At 32.8% G+C, this 18,033-nt stretch overlaps 1 protein-coding gene across 1 annotated transcript in view; it reads right to left on the reverse strand.

Annotated features, from left to right (window-relative positions):
* Window positions 1-5,623: 5,623 nt before the first annotated feature.
* Window positions 5,624-18,033, reverse strand: part of LOC107713341 (potassium voltage-gated channel subfamily H member 2-like) — a 127,514-nt gene continuing 115,104 nt past the window's right edge. The window contains exons 3-6 of the mRNA XM_016518827.1: window positions 8,813-8,968; window positions 7,056-7,541; window positions 5,987-6,198; window positions 5,624-5,847 (exon numbers count right to left, since the gene is read on the reverse strand). Coding sequence (XP_016374313.1) covers window positions 5,821-5,847; window positions 5,987-6,198; window positions 7,056-7,541; window positions 8,813-8,968 — 881 coding nt within the window. The 3' untranslated portion in view covers window positions 5,624-5,820. The remainder of the gene's footprint in view (window positions 5,848-5,986; window positions 6,199-7,055; window positions 7,542-8,812; window positions 8,969-18,033) is intronic.

Genomic DNA, 18,033 nt, shown 5'->3' on the forward strand with positions numbered 1-18,033 from the left:
ACGCTCATCCCCAGCCAGTACTGATCAACATCCCACCCCTCCTGTGACCCATGGTTTGTCTGTGTGTGTATTCAGAGCCAGTGAGCAACGGACTTTCATAATAATAAAAAACTGCGTTAACGTGCGCTAAAATAATTGTTGGCGTTAATCAATTAATGCGTTAACGCGATAATAACGCGTTAACTTGCCCAGACCTAATATATATATTAAAAAAATAAATAAATAAATAACACACAACAAAATTACAAATGCTTTAACTGAAATTAAAGTAAAAACAGAATTTTAAAGAAGGGAAACTTTTTTTTTAGTTAGGCAAAGCAGCCCCAGACCATCACACTACCACCACCATGTTTGACTGTTGGTTAAGGTTGTGACGGTGAGGAAATTTTCCCACCGGTTAATCGACGTGTGACCAAGTTATTTTTTTATTACTACTATTTTTTAGTTAACTATAATTAGCGTTAATACAGAATCAAACTGACTCTATTTAAAAAAAAAGTATAATCTTTTTAAGATGTACACAATTTAATTAATAGTTAAAGTACATCAAACTGAATTGAACAATCCTTACGTATTTTAATTGAATAATTGATTAAGGATTGTTAAATTATTCAACTAAAATATGTAAGGATTATTCAATAAAATTTGATGGAATTCTACTGTTACTTAAATTGTGTACATCTTAAAAAAGGCTTTTTTTGTGTAGTTTTTTACTTATTGTGAATGACTGATTAGTGTATATTTTTCCAAATAAACAAATATTCATCCTTTGGTGTCTTTACTCACTCCTCTCAAAACTGAGGTCATACTGACCACATTTCTACAAACAATCAATTCCTAATGATTTGGTGTCGTACTGTATCGCGTACCTTGTCAGTGTCGTGCGCTTTGCTTGGCCATTTGTTGGGATAAACAGGAAAGTGTGTCCAGCTGAATTCAATTTGAGGTTTGTTAAACTAATTAAAAAGAAGCTTAGTTTACCGCGGAAGGCTTCCTAATCTAGCTGTCTATAAAGACCTGGCATTATATATTTTGCTCTTCTTTTGTAAGTCGCTTTGGATAAAAGCGTCTGCTAAATGACTAAAAGTAAAAGTAAAGTAAGTAATGAATAAATATGGATTAATAAAGGATTAATACATCAATCCAAAATGTTCTACTTATAAAGTTCTAAAGTTTTAAACATGAGCCATATCGCCATAGCAACTTCTCAAACATTCCAAATTCACCATGGTAACCATAGTTCCACCAAAATGCAACAGTGTGTCATGCGGCTGCAGCGCACAGCTGTAATATACTGCCCCCGTCAGGTGACAGACGGTACAGCAGCTACAGCAGGAGGAATTCAGTGGCTCACTGAACTTTTGTTCCAGCGGATGACAGATCATCTCTACAATGCATAGATTATGGGAACACATAAAGACAATGTTCTGGCTTAGCCTGCACAATCACACACAGATTAAGGGGTAATGCGAGTGTGTGTGTGTTATGTGGGTTAAGGACAGAAAAGCAGAAATATTTCTCCATGTATGACAGCAACATGCATGTGGTTTAATACATCCACCCTGTGGTGTGCTCTTGATTTGTGAATGTATGTGTGTGTGTGTCACTAAATATAGCCCAACATGAATTAAACACACAGCTGTGGTGTCAAAGATAAAAGCCATGACCCACCTACAGTACTGGTCAAAAGTTTGGAATAATTAGGATTTTTAATGTTTATGAAATAAGTATTTTCTGCTCACCAAAGCTGCATTTATTTGATAAAACAAATAACAGCTGTTATCCACAAAAATATTGGGCAGCACAACTGTTTTCAACATTGATAATAATCAGAAATGTTTCTTGAGCAGAAAATCAGCATATTAGAATGATTTCTGAAGATCATGTGACGCTGAAGACTGGAGTAATGATGCTGAAAATCCAGATTTGCATCACAGGAATAAATGACATTTTAACAGATATTCACATAGAAAACAGCTAGTTTAAATTGAAAAAAAAAAAATTCAGAGTTTTACTTATTTATTTATTTTTTTTATCAAATAAATGCAGCCTTGGTGAGCAGAAGAGTCTTCTTTCAACAGCATCATTCCAAACTTTTGAGCAGTAGTGTCATTTCTTACACATCAACCTAAATAACACAATAATACAGCAGAAATCAGCCTTGACTGCCATGTTAGAGAAGAAATCACACAAACACACATGTATAGATGTTATTTTACGCTGTTATATGATAACCTCCGTAAATTAACAGGTGTGTGCATTGTGTTTTTGAAGCTTTTAGTCTGTGGAGTGAGTTGGATTAGACGGCGATCAGTCTCAACGCAAACATTGCCAGACACAAGTTTGGATGCACTTGAGGGAACTCATGTTCAGCAGAATCACAGAAATATGTATTATGAACTAATCAAAAAAAAATTTCTTACATTAATTTCCTTGATTTGTAGTGGATAGTGATGGAAGATCTAAACAAAAAAGAAGCTCAAATATATAAAAAAAAATATATATATATATATTTGTGTTATGTTTGTAATTTTATTTGGGACAAGTTATGATTACATCATTCCCAGACTTCCATTTGTCTTTTATTACTCATAAGCATTGAAACTAGTTACAGTCTAGTCATAATGCTCAGCTGGCAGGTGCATCCAAACTTCTGACAGGTAGTGTAGTTGATAAACTCAATACACAGTCTGATCCAGCGGACAAAAGCTCAAAGCACAACACACACAAACACACACACATGCACGGTCACACACAAGCTCATCTCACAAAGACTCACTGCGGCAATCAATAGTGAATTCTTCCTTAAATCCTGCTGTGGACAAATTAGAAACAGCTGCATTATGACTGATCTGAGAGATGTTAGTGCGCAGTGGTGAACGGGACAGGAAGTGACACGCTGAACGCTCACTGACACATCTGACAGCGCGTACACATGCTGATTAGAGCTCATCTAATCAGTCTAATTAAAGTAATCGCATCATCTGCATCACCAGGACAACAGTCAACACCAAAAACAAGAGCAGTTTGGATGATAACAGTCAAACACTATCTGATGCTCACTAATCTAAACCCAGAGATCCAGGTTCAGAACAAGATGATAAATGATAAAATACACCCTCAAACATATCGTGACAAGATATAACATACAGGATATATGATAGAAAACTCCACCCACAGGTAGTACATCAGTGGATGAATACTTAGAATAGTAGTCCCACTGTTAAAAAGACAATTATTATTATTATTATTTCAAAATAATTAACAAAAAAATCCTTAAAAATTAATTTAATTGTTTTCTCAGTTGAGGCATTTTGCAGTTCAAACAATTTTGTATGGAAGAATCAATTAATAAATTGTTCATTTAAATTTTTCATTTATTTATTACAAAATAATTAGCAAAAATATGCTTTTTAAAATTAATTGGATTATTTTAAATTGTTTTCTTAGTTTAGACACTATGAAATTAAAATAACATATGTATGGTAGAATTTATTAACAAATCATTCAAATTAGTTAACAAATAACTAACAAAAACATGTCTCAAAATAATTTATTTAAAATTTTAATTTTCTCACTTTAGACACTTTGCAGTTTAAACAACATATCTTTGTATGAAAGAATTAATTTACAAAATATTTATACTTTTTATAAAATAATTAACAAAACATTATTATAATTGTTTTCTCAATTGAACACATTTTGTATGGAAGAATTAATTAACAAATTAATAAAAAATAGTTAAAAAAAACAATATAAATAAGCATAAAATTTATTTTAATTAAAATATGTAAACTATTTTCTCAATTTAGACACTTTGAAGTTTAAATAATATGTTTTGCATTGAAAATGTATTAACATTTTTAAAAGTATTTGAAAAAAATTATGCACAAAAAATGAATTAAAAAGATTAAATTATTTTCTGTACTTTTTAACATTATGTTTCCAATGCTATCAATAGAATTGAATTTATATTAAACCCAAATCTATTGAGTATGCTTGATATGACAACTGATGGTCACATGACCTGATAATCATCATGTGATCAGGTCCTGTATGTAGGACAGCAGGTGTGCGGGACTGTGAAGCATGTGTTCATCTGTCATGATTTCATCAAGAAGCATCAATCCCTCTTTTTCATTTAATCAGAGAGCGATGAGCATCAGCATATGAGCGTCATGCTACCACTATTAAATTAACCCAGTTAAGTCTGTCTGGGAGAAAATATGAGGGTTTAGCTCTTCTCAGAGTAATGCAGGATCTCTCCTGAGGAGCTGAAGACAAAGCCACTCAAGAGGTCAAACACTCAAGTTACTGACATTAATGTTAGCCTCATTCATGACACACCAGCACAACAAATCTAGATTTACACAGATATGACGTAAGAATGGTTTTACAGATAAAATAGAAATTGTATTCCTGTCCATGATGCTAGTAACACCAAAGTCATGGGCTAAATTCCCAGAGGATGAAAGTCCAATAAAACCATCTGCCAAACGCATAAATGCAAATGTAAATGCATTAATGCAACACTTAGTTTTTAACAGTCCACACAGAAACTCATTCTGCTGTTGTTTCTTGAATGAAGCTAATTGATTTTGGAAAGTCAATTCAACTGATTCTAGACGACAGCTTCCACAACATTATTTGGAAACTAGCTTTTCCTACACTCTTAAAAATAATGCTTTACTGGTGATTAAAAATGCTCTATAACAGTGCCTCTCAACCATGGGGCCTCAAGATGACTTTTTATTATGTATTTTTATTATTGATTGAATTTAGTGAAGTTTTAAATGAAGTTTCCTTTGAAGAATCAGAGTCTTGGAAAACCTGGATTTGTAAAGAAGACTAATTTTAAAAGTGTGATGGTTTTATCTGGAAAAATCAAGTAGATTAATAAAACATTTTACATAGCATGAGCATTTTTTTTAATAATGATTATATATACTTTTTTTTTTTTTACAAGCTCTAAAATATCAAGTGGAAATTGTGAGAAAAAAAACTGAAATCTAATAATAATAATAATAATAATAATGAATACTTATAAATAAATAATACTTTTTATTATTATTACTGCTGTTAACTTCTTTGTTTTTATAATTATTTTAATAAATTTATTTATTTTATTTTATTTTAATTTACAGAAACCATGTCCATAATTTCAATAATTCATAATTTCAATGTTGTTGTGGACAATGGAGTCAAAAAGGTTGAAAAGCATTGCAACAGACGTCCATTACGTTCTCCTTCTGTATGTGAATTAATTGTGTTTGGCATCATTGACGTCAAACCGGGTGATGCAGCATGTATGAATAAACTGTGTGAATGCAAATGAGATACACAAAGCTTTCAATGACTTCAGAAGACATGTGAAGTACTGTTATTACACATGATGATTCTGATGGTTTGCATTCAACTAGATTTCAATGCATTGAAAAGATCTGTGTAAACATCTTGCCTAGCATCTCATTTTGTAATGGTTCAAATAACCATAATGGTTCATGAGTGTGACATTTTTGAGTGCAATATTCCTTCTGAAACATTTATTTTTAAGAGTGCCGGTTGTCAAAGTCAGTCCGTGTCACTTTTGCAAAACTTTACTGTCACGTCTCTTTAACTTCCTGCATTCAAACACTTCATCTTCACAAACACAGCAGTTTAGGGAGTTCAGGTTTGCCAGATAAAGCACATTACATCAGACCGACATCAACAGCTTCCTTCAAAAACCGTCCTTGAGCAAAGGCGCTTTATCTGGGGTGCCAAAATCTCACGGTGATGCTTTTCTCGCCATTAGAGACGTTAAAGTGTGAATCGTGTTGTTTAGAACAGAAGGACGAACAGGTCAATCTGTCTCAATCCCAAAACCCAAAACACCAAAAGCATCACTATGAATCTGGATTGTCTGTCTAGCCCAACATGTTCAATTCAATCCTATACAAACGCTTTCTTGAACTCAACACAAGGCTCCTGGGCAGAAGCGTCTTACCTGAGTGACTTTCTCGGTGACGTTGTGTGTGCGGTCGATGAGTTTGCAGGGTGCGATGATGTCCATTTCTCCGGCCGGGAGGGCGAGGAGAGGGTCCGGTTTGAAGTCCACAAAGTTGAGCGTGATCTGTGGGATTTTACTGATGGCGCGGTAACGCATCAGATCCGAATCAGAGGTAGAGTTCAGGATGCTGGATTTGCTGTTCATGGCACCTGGGACTAGAAACAGATTTTGCTTTAGGTCACTGAGAATCTTCTTTTAATCTGAAATGCTTTTGACATTTACAGTATTTATTACCAAATCATATCTAGAGTACCGTATCATATCATATCATATCATATCATATTATATTATTATGAATTAGCTTTAATTTTTAGATTTTTAGTTGTCATTTTAATTTTAGTTTAAGAAATGTTGTGCTTTTGACAAATTTACTAGTTTTTGTTTAAATATTTCTGTTAGCTTTAATTTATATTTATTTCATTTTAGTTTGAGTAATTTTAGTAATTCAAACATTTCATTTCAATTAATTGCAAATGCAACATTTTTAATTTTTATGTAAGTTTTTTTAAATATTTTATTTCAACTTTATTTGACTGAAACTATTGTTTAATAGTTTTTGTTTTTGTCTTCCTCACCAAGGCGTCATTTATTTGATCAAAATACAGTAAAAATTTGAAATATTATTACAATTTAAATTAGCTGTTTTCTATGTCAATATATTGTAAACTGTAATTTATTTCTGTGATCAAAGCTGAATTTTTAGCATCATTACTCCAGTCTTCAACGTCACATGATCTTCAGAAATCATTCTAATATTCTGATCTGCTGCTCAAGAAACATTTCTGATTATTTTCAATGTTGAAAACAGTTGTGCTGCCCGATATTTTTGTGGAAACTGTGATACATTTTATTTTTCAGGATTCACAGATGAATAGAATGTTCAAAAGAGCAGCATTTATTTGAAACAGAAATCTTTTGTAACATTCTAAATGTCTTTAGTGTCACTTTTGATTAACTGAATGCATCCTTGTGCAATAAAAGTATTATTCCTGGTCAGTTTTCTCACCCGTGCTGCTGCTGGTGGGTCGAGCGCGGTGCTTCCGGTCCCATTCGGGCCGCATGGCCTCGATATCGTCCACTGAAGATGCACGGCGCATGCTGTGAAAGCTCTCGCGCGAGCGGCTGTTGGTCAGGCTGCAGCTGGACACGGAGGCGTCCGGATTGAGCCGCTGCGGTCGGGGAGAGGAGTGACCCAGGGGCAGCGCGGCGGGATGCGGCGGGGCCGGAGGAGGGGACGAGGGGTTGCTGCTCAGGAGGTTGCACTGGTCTCCAGGCAGCAGTGAGGACGGAGAGGCTGCGGCGGTCAGACGGGGCGGCTCGTGTTCAGGCAGAGACAGCAGCTCGCCCAGAGCCAGGGATTCGTGGCTTTGTGGACGGGAGCTGCTGGGGAAACCCGTTCCTCGTCCAGCCTCCGGATCCTCCCGCAGAGAAGATTTACTGTTATTCCTGGAGTTCAGGAGCGGCAGACGCAAACGGATGCCACGAACTCGGTCTACGGCAAGCACAGAGAGAAAAATGTCAAAGTTCGACATTTTTGTACCAAAAACAGTCATAATTTAGTTGTTTAATGGCCGTTTTTTATCTTTACAGTTTAATGGGCAGTGTTATTGTGACTTTAATTTGTAAATGATCTAACAATACTTACTCTAATAATAATAATAATAATAATAATACATAAGTAAATAAATAAAAAATATATGAAGAGTTTATTTGCAAAAACCGGTAACCGCCACTTTAAAAAATGAGCTGATTGCCGTGCATTATTCTCCACATATAGCGCGATCTGAACCCTAAACACATTTGCCTTGTAAAAGCAACGCGTTACAATGGTGAGGGAAAAGCGTGTAATCACAACCATACAGACTATGATCACAACGACAAAGCTTGTCAGGCGTCTACACTGTCAGCTGAGGAGATTACAACGAGTTTACTCTGAAACTTCAAATGTGGAGTTATCTGCTTTTGCTATAAAACAAACTATTAATATATATATGTGTATATATATATATATATTTATATATATACTATACAGTGGGTACGGAAAGTATTCAGACCCCCTTAAATTTTTCACTCTTTGTTATATTATGACTTGAGTAATTAATAATTAATTAATAATTAATAATTGAGTTATATCCAAATTTTCATGAGTTTTACAACTACAGCTGTAATATCCTTTAATAATTCCAGGTTTTCTAGGACTAAAATAGCTGAATGTGTATTGATATGTAAATGAGTGCATTTATATGTTAATAAGCACATATATGCATACGTATATGAAATGATAATTAACCATAGAAATTTCAATGACTTGAGTTATTAATTTCCAAATTTTCACAATAAAAGGATTTAAAAATATAAGGGGAACAATCAATCAATTAATCAAACAATTTTATTTCCGTTTAATTTTCAAATTTCCAGTTTAATTTTTCTATGTTTAATTACAGCTGAAGTATTCTATAATATTTGCAGCTTTTCCATGATTAAAAATGCTCAAAACACAATACTACTACTATATACAATACTGTTATACATAATTATAAATTTACTTCAGTCATTAGTTTCTAATTACAGCTGTAATATTCCAGGATATTTCCAGGTTTTCATGATTGTGATAATGGGCTGTTTTTGCAGCTTCTGTTTTCAGTTTTTATAAATGGCAAATGCCAAAAATATTTGTCTATTTAAGTATATATTCATGTAATTATTGTAATCAGTGTAGCATCTGTACGGTTTCATGGAAAGGAAGAGGACGCACTGACGTACTTGAATGGCGCCACAGCACAGGCAGCTTATGATTGAGAACCTGCGAGTCGTGCACTTTATCGTCCGGCATGACCTCGAAATTCAGAATAAACATGATCACCACGCCATCTTCATTCTTCACAGGAACCACGTCCACCAAACACAGGAAACACACACCTGTGAGAGAACAGAACAAGCTCACTTATATTCATTTGTGCACATGCATCTTTATAAAAAGCATCAATATGATATTAGTCAACTACTAATTTATACTCCTTTCTTTTACTGCACCAAATTCATAATAAAAGAACTGTGTCCATTAATGTTGTTGTTTATTGGCCATGCATAGAAATACATTTTCTTATTAGTCATTATGCATCTTTTCTAAATCACAAATACAAAGAAAAGTACTGTGAAATTTAATTTAATTAAATTGGGAAAAAAAACATATTGAATTAAATAATAAAAATAATAACAATGATAATAATAAATTAAGCAGAAATAATAAAAAATAAAATAATAAGTAAAACCGACAGTCAGAAACGGAGGATTATTATCCAGACAAACTAAAATACAACATATTCCTGAATCATGGGAATCCTCTCATGGACTATAGTTAAGTGATCAACTCATCTGCCAGCAAAATTAAGCCTGATTACAAATACTGTGTGTGTCTGTGTGTGTGCGGTTACATCACACATTTATAGACAAAAACACACAGAAAAAAATAGAGCTGCTTAGATATTATTATAAAACAAATCATACACACATCATGCAATACTGATGTCAATCAAAATAGCAATAGTTTCCCAATTACAGAATCTCTTAAACTGACTACAGTGAGCGCTGAAAAGTTTCAAACCACACAAAGCTGCACAATCCCAGAGATCCCAGTACAAACACCACGTCTGACGAGTCAAATCATTACAATTCTACACAGAGCTAGAGGTGTGCCATCATAAACACACAAATCCTGACTTTGACCTTTCAGATTCGTCTGAAAGCTGTTCACTGCTCAGATTTACACCGTCGCTGATTTCATCTCAACTCCTGATGTCTGAATCCACACGCTTACCTGGATCTGAACACACAATCAAACAGGACAGAGAGGAGGAAGAGATTGAGCGGACTGCAGAGATTCTCATCAATGAACACAGAGAGACAGATTGAGACGCTCCAACTGGCCCACTGTAATCCCAGCTGTGAAACCACACATGGATTACAGGTCCACCAATGCCATCTGTGTGTGTGTGTGTGTGTGTGTGTGTGTGTGTGTGTGGAAAAACAGCACAAAACATCTTCCTCTTATCAGTTTTAGTGCAGACCAAATGCAGAAACACATTTGTAAAAGCCAAAACAAAAAGTAAAATACATAAATGCAGTGCCAATTGGATTAGAAATAAAATGTAAAATAAAATCTTTTGGCAATCAAAAAACCATCATAATTGACTAATTGACTCCATTTATCTTCTTAATTCATGTTTTTAGTTTTATTGTGAACGATTTATTAGTACACGTTATTCTAAATTATGATCTTTCCTTAAAATGTACTTTTTAGTATCAATAATATAATATTATAGTTTTCATTTATTTTTTATTTTTATTTTAAAGTTTTAGTAATTTTGTCTTTTTCTTTAAATGTCTATAAAAATATACTTTTTATTCATTTTTATTTCACTTTTAGTTTTAGTTATTTCAGTGTTTTAACAAATTAGAAATGTTGCCTACCTGAAATAAAATAAATTTAACATTTAATTTTTATTAATTAATTAATTATTTTTAATTAACAAAAAAAGTCAAATAAAATAAAAATAAAACAAAATAAAATGTTAGATGAAAAACTTTAAAAATGTAGGATTTAGAACTTGAAATGAAAATTAGGAAAGTTGCCTTGGTAATTAGTTAAAACAAGTAGTTAAAGTTGAAGTATTAAAATGTTTAAAAATGAAATAAATGAAAGCTGAATAAAAGTTTTTTTTTTTTTTGTAGTTAAAGACAATAAACCTGTCTCCCACTTAGAAACGACTTTCCTTCACATTTGACATCATCAATCCGTCTTATTTATCAATCCCCTTCATACAGAGACACTTTTCACCAATCTAATCAATTTTTCATGGAAAATATCATGTTCTGCTCTACAACAACCAGTGATTTAGTGCTCAATATCTAAATACATCTATATGCTTATGGCGAAATCACAACAAAAAGTAAGAGTTTACATCTAAGGGATCAAACGCCTACAATGTCCATTAAAGGGGTATAAAAACACTGAATGCTATGACAAACTGAACCAGCTGCAGATCTCCTGATCAACACAGATTGCATGAATGAATACATACATGAACAACAAGCAGAAGAGCCCTGCTGACATGAGGATGCTGTCCTGAAAAATACATAATCCCATCTAAACACACACACACACACACACACACATGTGCAGATTAAGAGTCAGGAGGAGGGATTGGACTTTAATTCATTACGCTTCCGTCCACTTTAAAAGACTAATCCACTCCAAGATTCAGACGCCACACACACACACACACACACACACACACATACACCACACACACACACACACACACACACACACACACAAACTACATCAAACACACTAGGCTACATCTGTATTTGTTCATCATCTGTATGTCTGGATGGAATTCTATAATCCCAACAAAGTGCTCTGAGACCCAAATCACTGATGTCCCGCCTCAGAAATGAGAGAAAAAAGATGAAAATAAAACAGATTTAAGAAGCACGAGATACATGTGAAAGTGCACAAAAAATAAATGGTTAAATTAAATTAAATTACAATAATAATCAAATAAAAAAAATGCAAGGAGAACAGTCACTGGGAGAAGAATTGAATTTATATTAATCAATTCAAATTGTTATTAATTAGTATTAATAAATTAATTCCTGCAAATGTTCATTTTAAAATGTGAAACTAAAATTGACAGTCAACATTCAGGATTATTTATCTGGATGAACTAAAACAAAACATATTTCAGGAATCATGGGAATCCTCTTGTGGACTACTCAATGTTCACAAAATATTTAAATAATAAATAAAAAAATGAGCTGAGAACTGTCACAAACATGTGACTTGATAAACTAAAATAAAAAGAAAACTGATAATATAAAAATATAAGCAAATTAAAAACAAAATCATATAAACTTTCTTCTGCTTCTCAGTTGTTTCTCAGAAAAACACTTTCTGCAGCAGGTTTGTTTAGCCATTCTGCTTTTGCACGTATATTCATAATCATAATCACAAGCAACTAATCAACCTCGAATCATTCGGTAAGAGGGTAAAGAGAAGAAATACAGCATAACAGATCTATGACACTAAATTCTAGGTGTGTTTTATTTACGTATGAGTGTATTCAGATCAGGTTTTAATATTCTGCCTATAACTCTCTCTCTCTCTCTCAGTTGTTTTGTGCTGATTAATCTTTTTGTTGAGTTATGGCCACTAAATCGTCGTCAATGACAAACACCCAGAAGTCAGCCTGAGCTGCTATTAGCCACATTCATCAGGAGCATCAGTCTGAGCGACGCTTCTGCTGCGTTCACATTTCTGAAGAAAACACCGATCGCTCACGACAACAAAACACCGCCGGAGGCCTGATGAATCATCTACTGCACCGATCTTTCACCCGATTACACACACACACACACACACACACACACACACTGTAAGTCTGTAATTTCATGAAAATCAAATATTTAGGTGGAGGCTTTACCAACCCTTATTACACACACAAAGACTGATCCCTAAACCTGACACTAGAGAAATGGCTTTTCTGGATGTTAATGAACACTTTTTGGTTATTCACATTTTAAGTGGTTAACTTAACTTAAGATCATATTTAACACTGGGTTAATGTAATCTTGCATTATCATCATGTTTATTTCACCTTTTTCACCAATTAGTAATTCCCCACAGGACTTCATAAACCAGAATTACATGTGTGAAACATTGCTTAACCCAGGGTTAACTGTGGCCTTAACCTGGGGTTAAAAAACGAGGTTATTTATTTGCATAGTACTTTTAACAAAACACATTGTTCTAAAGCAGCTCTACAGAAAATAAAAAAACAGCAAAAAAAAAAAAAGAGGATAAGAAAGAAAGAAGTGAGCAGCCGAAGGTGACAAATGCAACGTAAAACTTCCAAGATTGTCTAAGTAGAAGAAGAATAAACCTTAAAGAAAAACCAAGTAAATAAATAAATTAACAAGTTATTAAATGAAATAAAATATTACATGAAAAAAAAGTTTAATAAGTTTAATAAATAAATAAGTTTAAAAATGTAGAATTTAGAAATGTTGCCTTGGCAACTAACTAAAATCTTAAAGAAGAACCAAGACGCTGTGGCAAGTAAGCAAGCAAGTAAATAAATAAATGAATGAATACAATTATTATTATTTTAAAACTAAATATTAGATGAAAAAATAAGCTTAAAAATAGAATTTAGAAATTCAATTAATACAAGAATAATGTTGATGATGATTCTTATTAAATAAAATTACAAAAAAAAAAACATTTGACAAAAAAAAAAATTAATGAGCGTGATGCTAAAACAAGAATTGCAGTGTTGTAGAGGGCAATAAAAATAGATGGAAAAATTAAAGCCTGAGCCTACTCTATCAAAATGACAACGATTGTTTGAAGCACAGCCCTGAGCTGATACATTTTTGAGTACAAATATATGCAACAAATGTAAGAGAAGTCGTGAGTGTATGAAATGATGAGCCGCACATGCTTGAGTTCAACACTAGAGGGCAGAAGAGCTTCAGACATTCATCTGTTCTGCATGAGCCTCATTCATCAAACAGCACATCCTGACAGGAGAAATGATTACTGATTACTGATGATAATAATGATCTCATGCTGTAATTAACAGAAATGGAGTCAGGCTTTCATTTGGACAGCAAATAACTGAGCTCTAAACATCTTGTTCCAGTCAGCACCTGTAATATGATGAAAAATCACAGAGGTATATGAGTTCATAAGCTAATATCATCCTAGAGCAGACAAAGGGTCAACAGATTCAGATTCAGAGGTCTATGATAGATGATTAAATATTAACCCAGGCTACTTAAAATGAAATTATAATAGCTAGGCAAAGATCATAAATGAACAAATCACTGATAATTCCAGAGAAAATCACCCATAATCCTAGTAAAACGTCACTAATAATTCTGGTGAAAAATTACTTATAAATGCAGTGAAAACTTATTAATATTACCAGCAAAAATAATTCCAGTGACAATCACCTACTGTATAATTCTTGTGATAAACCCACCAATAATATCAGTGAAAATCACACATAATTCTGGTGAAAAATAACCAATAATACCAGCGATTTTTACACATAATTGCAGTGAAAAATCCCCAATTCTTGTGACAGATCACCAATAATATTACCATAAATCACAAATAATTTAGGTGAAAAAATCAAAAAATTCAAAAATCAAAATTAAGCAATTTTTTGAGGCCGGGTCATTTTTGACCGGGAACACCACAAGTGTGACTTTGTGCCATTTGGTACAAAATAAAAGCCTTTCAAAACAAACTCCCTGATTAAACATTAAAGCACACTATTGTGATAAACAGTGCAAATTTTCTTCAGTTTTTATTTAATATTGTGAAAATTATTCATAAATAATGCTTTTTTCACTCAAAAAATGAGGTGCCTACTTTCAGATAAATGAGGCCTACGATTAATCAGATGCAAATATAAATACAAAACCAGTCCTAAATGAAAGAAAAGAAGTTGACAAAAAGATTGAATCCAATATTTGGTGATAATATAGCATAATGAGTGATTTATAAGCATTTTTTTAGGCCTTTTTGCCCTGTAACATCACAAGTGTGATAGGGTTTTGAACACAACACAAGGGTTAATAAAATACCATATTGTTACTACTGTACCATGTCCTAAAACATGGTATTTTTGTTAGCATGCAGGGTGAGAGTCGTGGTCTGCTAAGACCCTCACCTTCTCAAGAAGAAGAAGAACAGATGGTCAGTTTAATGAACATTCATCCATCTGTATTCAAATGAGCTCAGGTTTCACTCTGCGATTGGCTGTCAGGAGTCACATGACCTGTTGATTTTTGACTAGCAAAGATCCATCTATCTCTGATCAATACTGATCCTGACTTAATCAGGATCTCATCGAGTCCTTAATGAACAACACACCTGATCCCTTCCTGAAAACACACACAATTCATTACAAATACTGATTTACATGACTTTTTCAGTGCTTTATGATTACAGGATGAAGATAAAATCAAACCGTTTCAGGCCTGATGCTTTTCCACGAGTGTGCTTTAAAATGATCATAATATAAAATTAATATACAAATAAATATAAAAGTATGTATAATATAATATAATACGTAATAAAATATAATGTTAAGTAAATAAATAAATAAATAAAGTTTTGATATATTTTTTTTATGAATAAATAACAAAAACTAACAATAATTGCAACCATTTCAGCTCTAATATTACAAAATCACATTAACATGTTTTTTTCCCATGAGCATGATTTCAAATTTTCATAATATAAAATAAAAAAATTGTATTAATATAATGTAAAATAAAATTATTAATATGAATAAATATTATGAATAAATCAATAATAAATAATATATGAATAAATAATACAAGTATATGTATATATATATTAGAAATAAATAACACAATAAATACTAATAATAATAATTGTGAAAACTGCATGATACAATTGAACAGATAGTAAAATTATAAACATTAAAATACAAAATTATAAATAAATAAATTCAGTAATGAATCAATTAATTAATTAAGGAGTGTCCATCACTCAAGAGCAATTTTACAAGCTGAACATGTCATCTACAGGATAACACAAACACACATGTGCTGATCAATACACAGTTTTTCCTGGTGCTGATGGACTGTGCTCGTGTCACAAACATTATTAGCAGAAGATTACAGGATTACACGTCAAACACACCTGAGCAAACAACCAACCACACACACACACTCACACACGCGCGCGCGCGCTGAAGAATCAAGACGTCTCCTCTGCTTTCTGAAGATCACAGCTCACAGCTGCCGTGCATCAAGCTCAGATTCAGTTTCTTCTGCCTCGACTAATGACGTGAGTTTGGGGGCGGGACTATCTGTTTGACTGACCAATGGAGGACAGGGAGGCATGTCCAGAAGCCTATTTGGCGCTGCTTTACCATAATTTCACCCCACTGATCTCTGAAAGTCTGCAGTTAGGAGAAAAACACTTTTACTTTTCTCCAGCGGTTAATTGAACATCCACCTCCAAAGTGTCTTCTAGAGAGGGAATGGTCCAGGGTTTCTCATTAGCACACAAAAACGCTGAATCTCACACAGAGAGAGTGATGTAGAACACGTCTCCCTCCAGGCCTAATTGAGCTCTCGCTTGCTCACAAATGAGCGTAACCTTCACTCTCAGACTCACACGTCCCTCAGCCTCTTTCCCTTTGTTTTACTGGACCCAGCGGAGCCACTGAGATTTGCTTTTGATTTCAGAATTTAAATCAAACACTGTGAAAGTTACATTGACGGAGTAACAAATTAATTGCAGTAGTTTTAGGACTACAAAATGGAAGAAACTGAAAGGAAATGTAATACAGCATTTAAATTCAGAAACATTTTACAATGAGAAGGCACACAAATGGTGTTTATATTAGTGGATTAATAAAAAATATTATTATTATTAATATTAATATTAATTTGATTGTTTTCTTAAATATTTTATTTTTTTAAAGCAATATTGTTATTTTGTTTAATATTTGTATTTAATAATAATAAATTCTAGTCATATTATTTATTTTATAAAATAATATTATGAAATAATTATTTTTATTAAAATTATCGTATTATTTCTAGTATTGCAATTTTTATTTGCACTGTAAAAATAAAATATGAAGAATATTATTTTTCTAATATTTAATTTTTTTAATTTTTTTATTTTACAGTAAAACATCAATTCTAATATTTCTTATTTTATTTAATATAATAATAGTATTTAAATAATAATAATAATATTAATAATATTAGTTGTTATTATTATAAAATTATAGTTTGTGATTATATATAAATGACTATAATATGTATTATGTTTATATTATTATTGTTAATAATAAATATCAAACTAAATTGTATTTTTAAATAAAATATGAAACAAAATAAGATATGTAATATTCCAATATTATTATAACACCATTTTGTGATTATTTATGACTATAAAATGTATAATAATAATAATAATAATTATTATTATCCAGAATACTAGCCAGGATTGCTCTCTCTCAGTTTTTTTCAGTTTATTGACAGGAAGTGGCACAGGAAGTGTAAAGCACTAATGCTGCTGCTGGATGCTGTGTAACCAAACAGCTTTCAGATAATTACAGATTTGTGATGCACACAGCGTACTGCTGAAGATAACTGATAACTTGATTTCTAAATATCACAGTCACACGGCTCTGGAAACACACTGGTGCGCTGCCTACCTAGATGACATTATAATCTAAAATACCTCGTTCTGACAGCATCACGTGTCCTTTACAGAGTATGCAATCCCAGAATGTACTGCAACAAGTTCCATGAACAAACATCCATGTAAGATTTAAGATTATGAGTGTTACATGTATGATGTGTAATTTTAAATGATCATATTCTGCTGTTGACAGACGTTCATGTAAATATCAGCTGGCAGATGTTGCTTTATAATCTCCAGGAGTTTGAAATGCAAATATGTGACGGGCTTCTGGGTGATTTGTATAAAAGTAAAGGCAAATATCAGGTGAATGCCTGCTATGGAATTAATGAGCAAAGTAAAGGCAGCAAACATGAATCATGGGAAATGACTGTGTGTGTGTGTGTGTGTGTGTGTGTGTGTGTGTGTGTGTGAGAGAGAGAGAGAGAGAGAGAGAGAGAGGAGAACAGAGGTGTTACTCTGCTGTGTGAAACAGCAATTAAAATGCTGTGATGAAGGACACACACACACACACACACGTTAACTTACAGTAGTTGGAGATATTCCATAGATGTATTTGGCTTTTACACACAGCTAATTATAGATATTAGGAAATATTTTATTATTTTATTTTGTTGTTGTTTTTTTGTTTGTTTGTGTATATTGTTAGTATACAAATACAATTTTATATAACAAAAAAAAAATTATATATATACACACATTTTTGCAGACTAAATAA

This window comes from Sinocyclocheilus rhinocerous, unplaced genomic scaffold (genome assembly GCF_001515625.1).
Source record: "Sinocyclocheilus rhinocerous isolate Xijiao unplaced genomic scaffold, SAMN03320098_v1.1 scaffold1575, whole genome shotgun sequence".
In the NCBI taxonomy this organism is placed as follows: Eukaryota; Metazoa; Chordata; class Actinopteri; order Cypriniformes; family Cyprinidae; genus Sinocyclocheilus; species Sinocyclocheilus rhinocerous.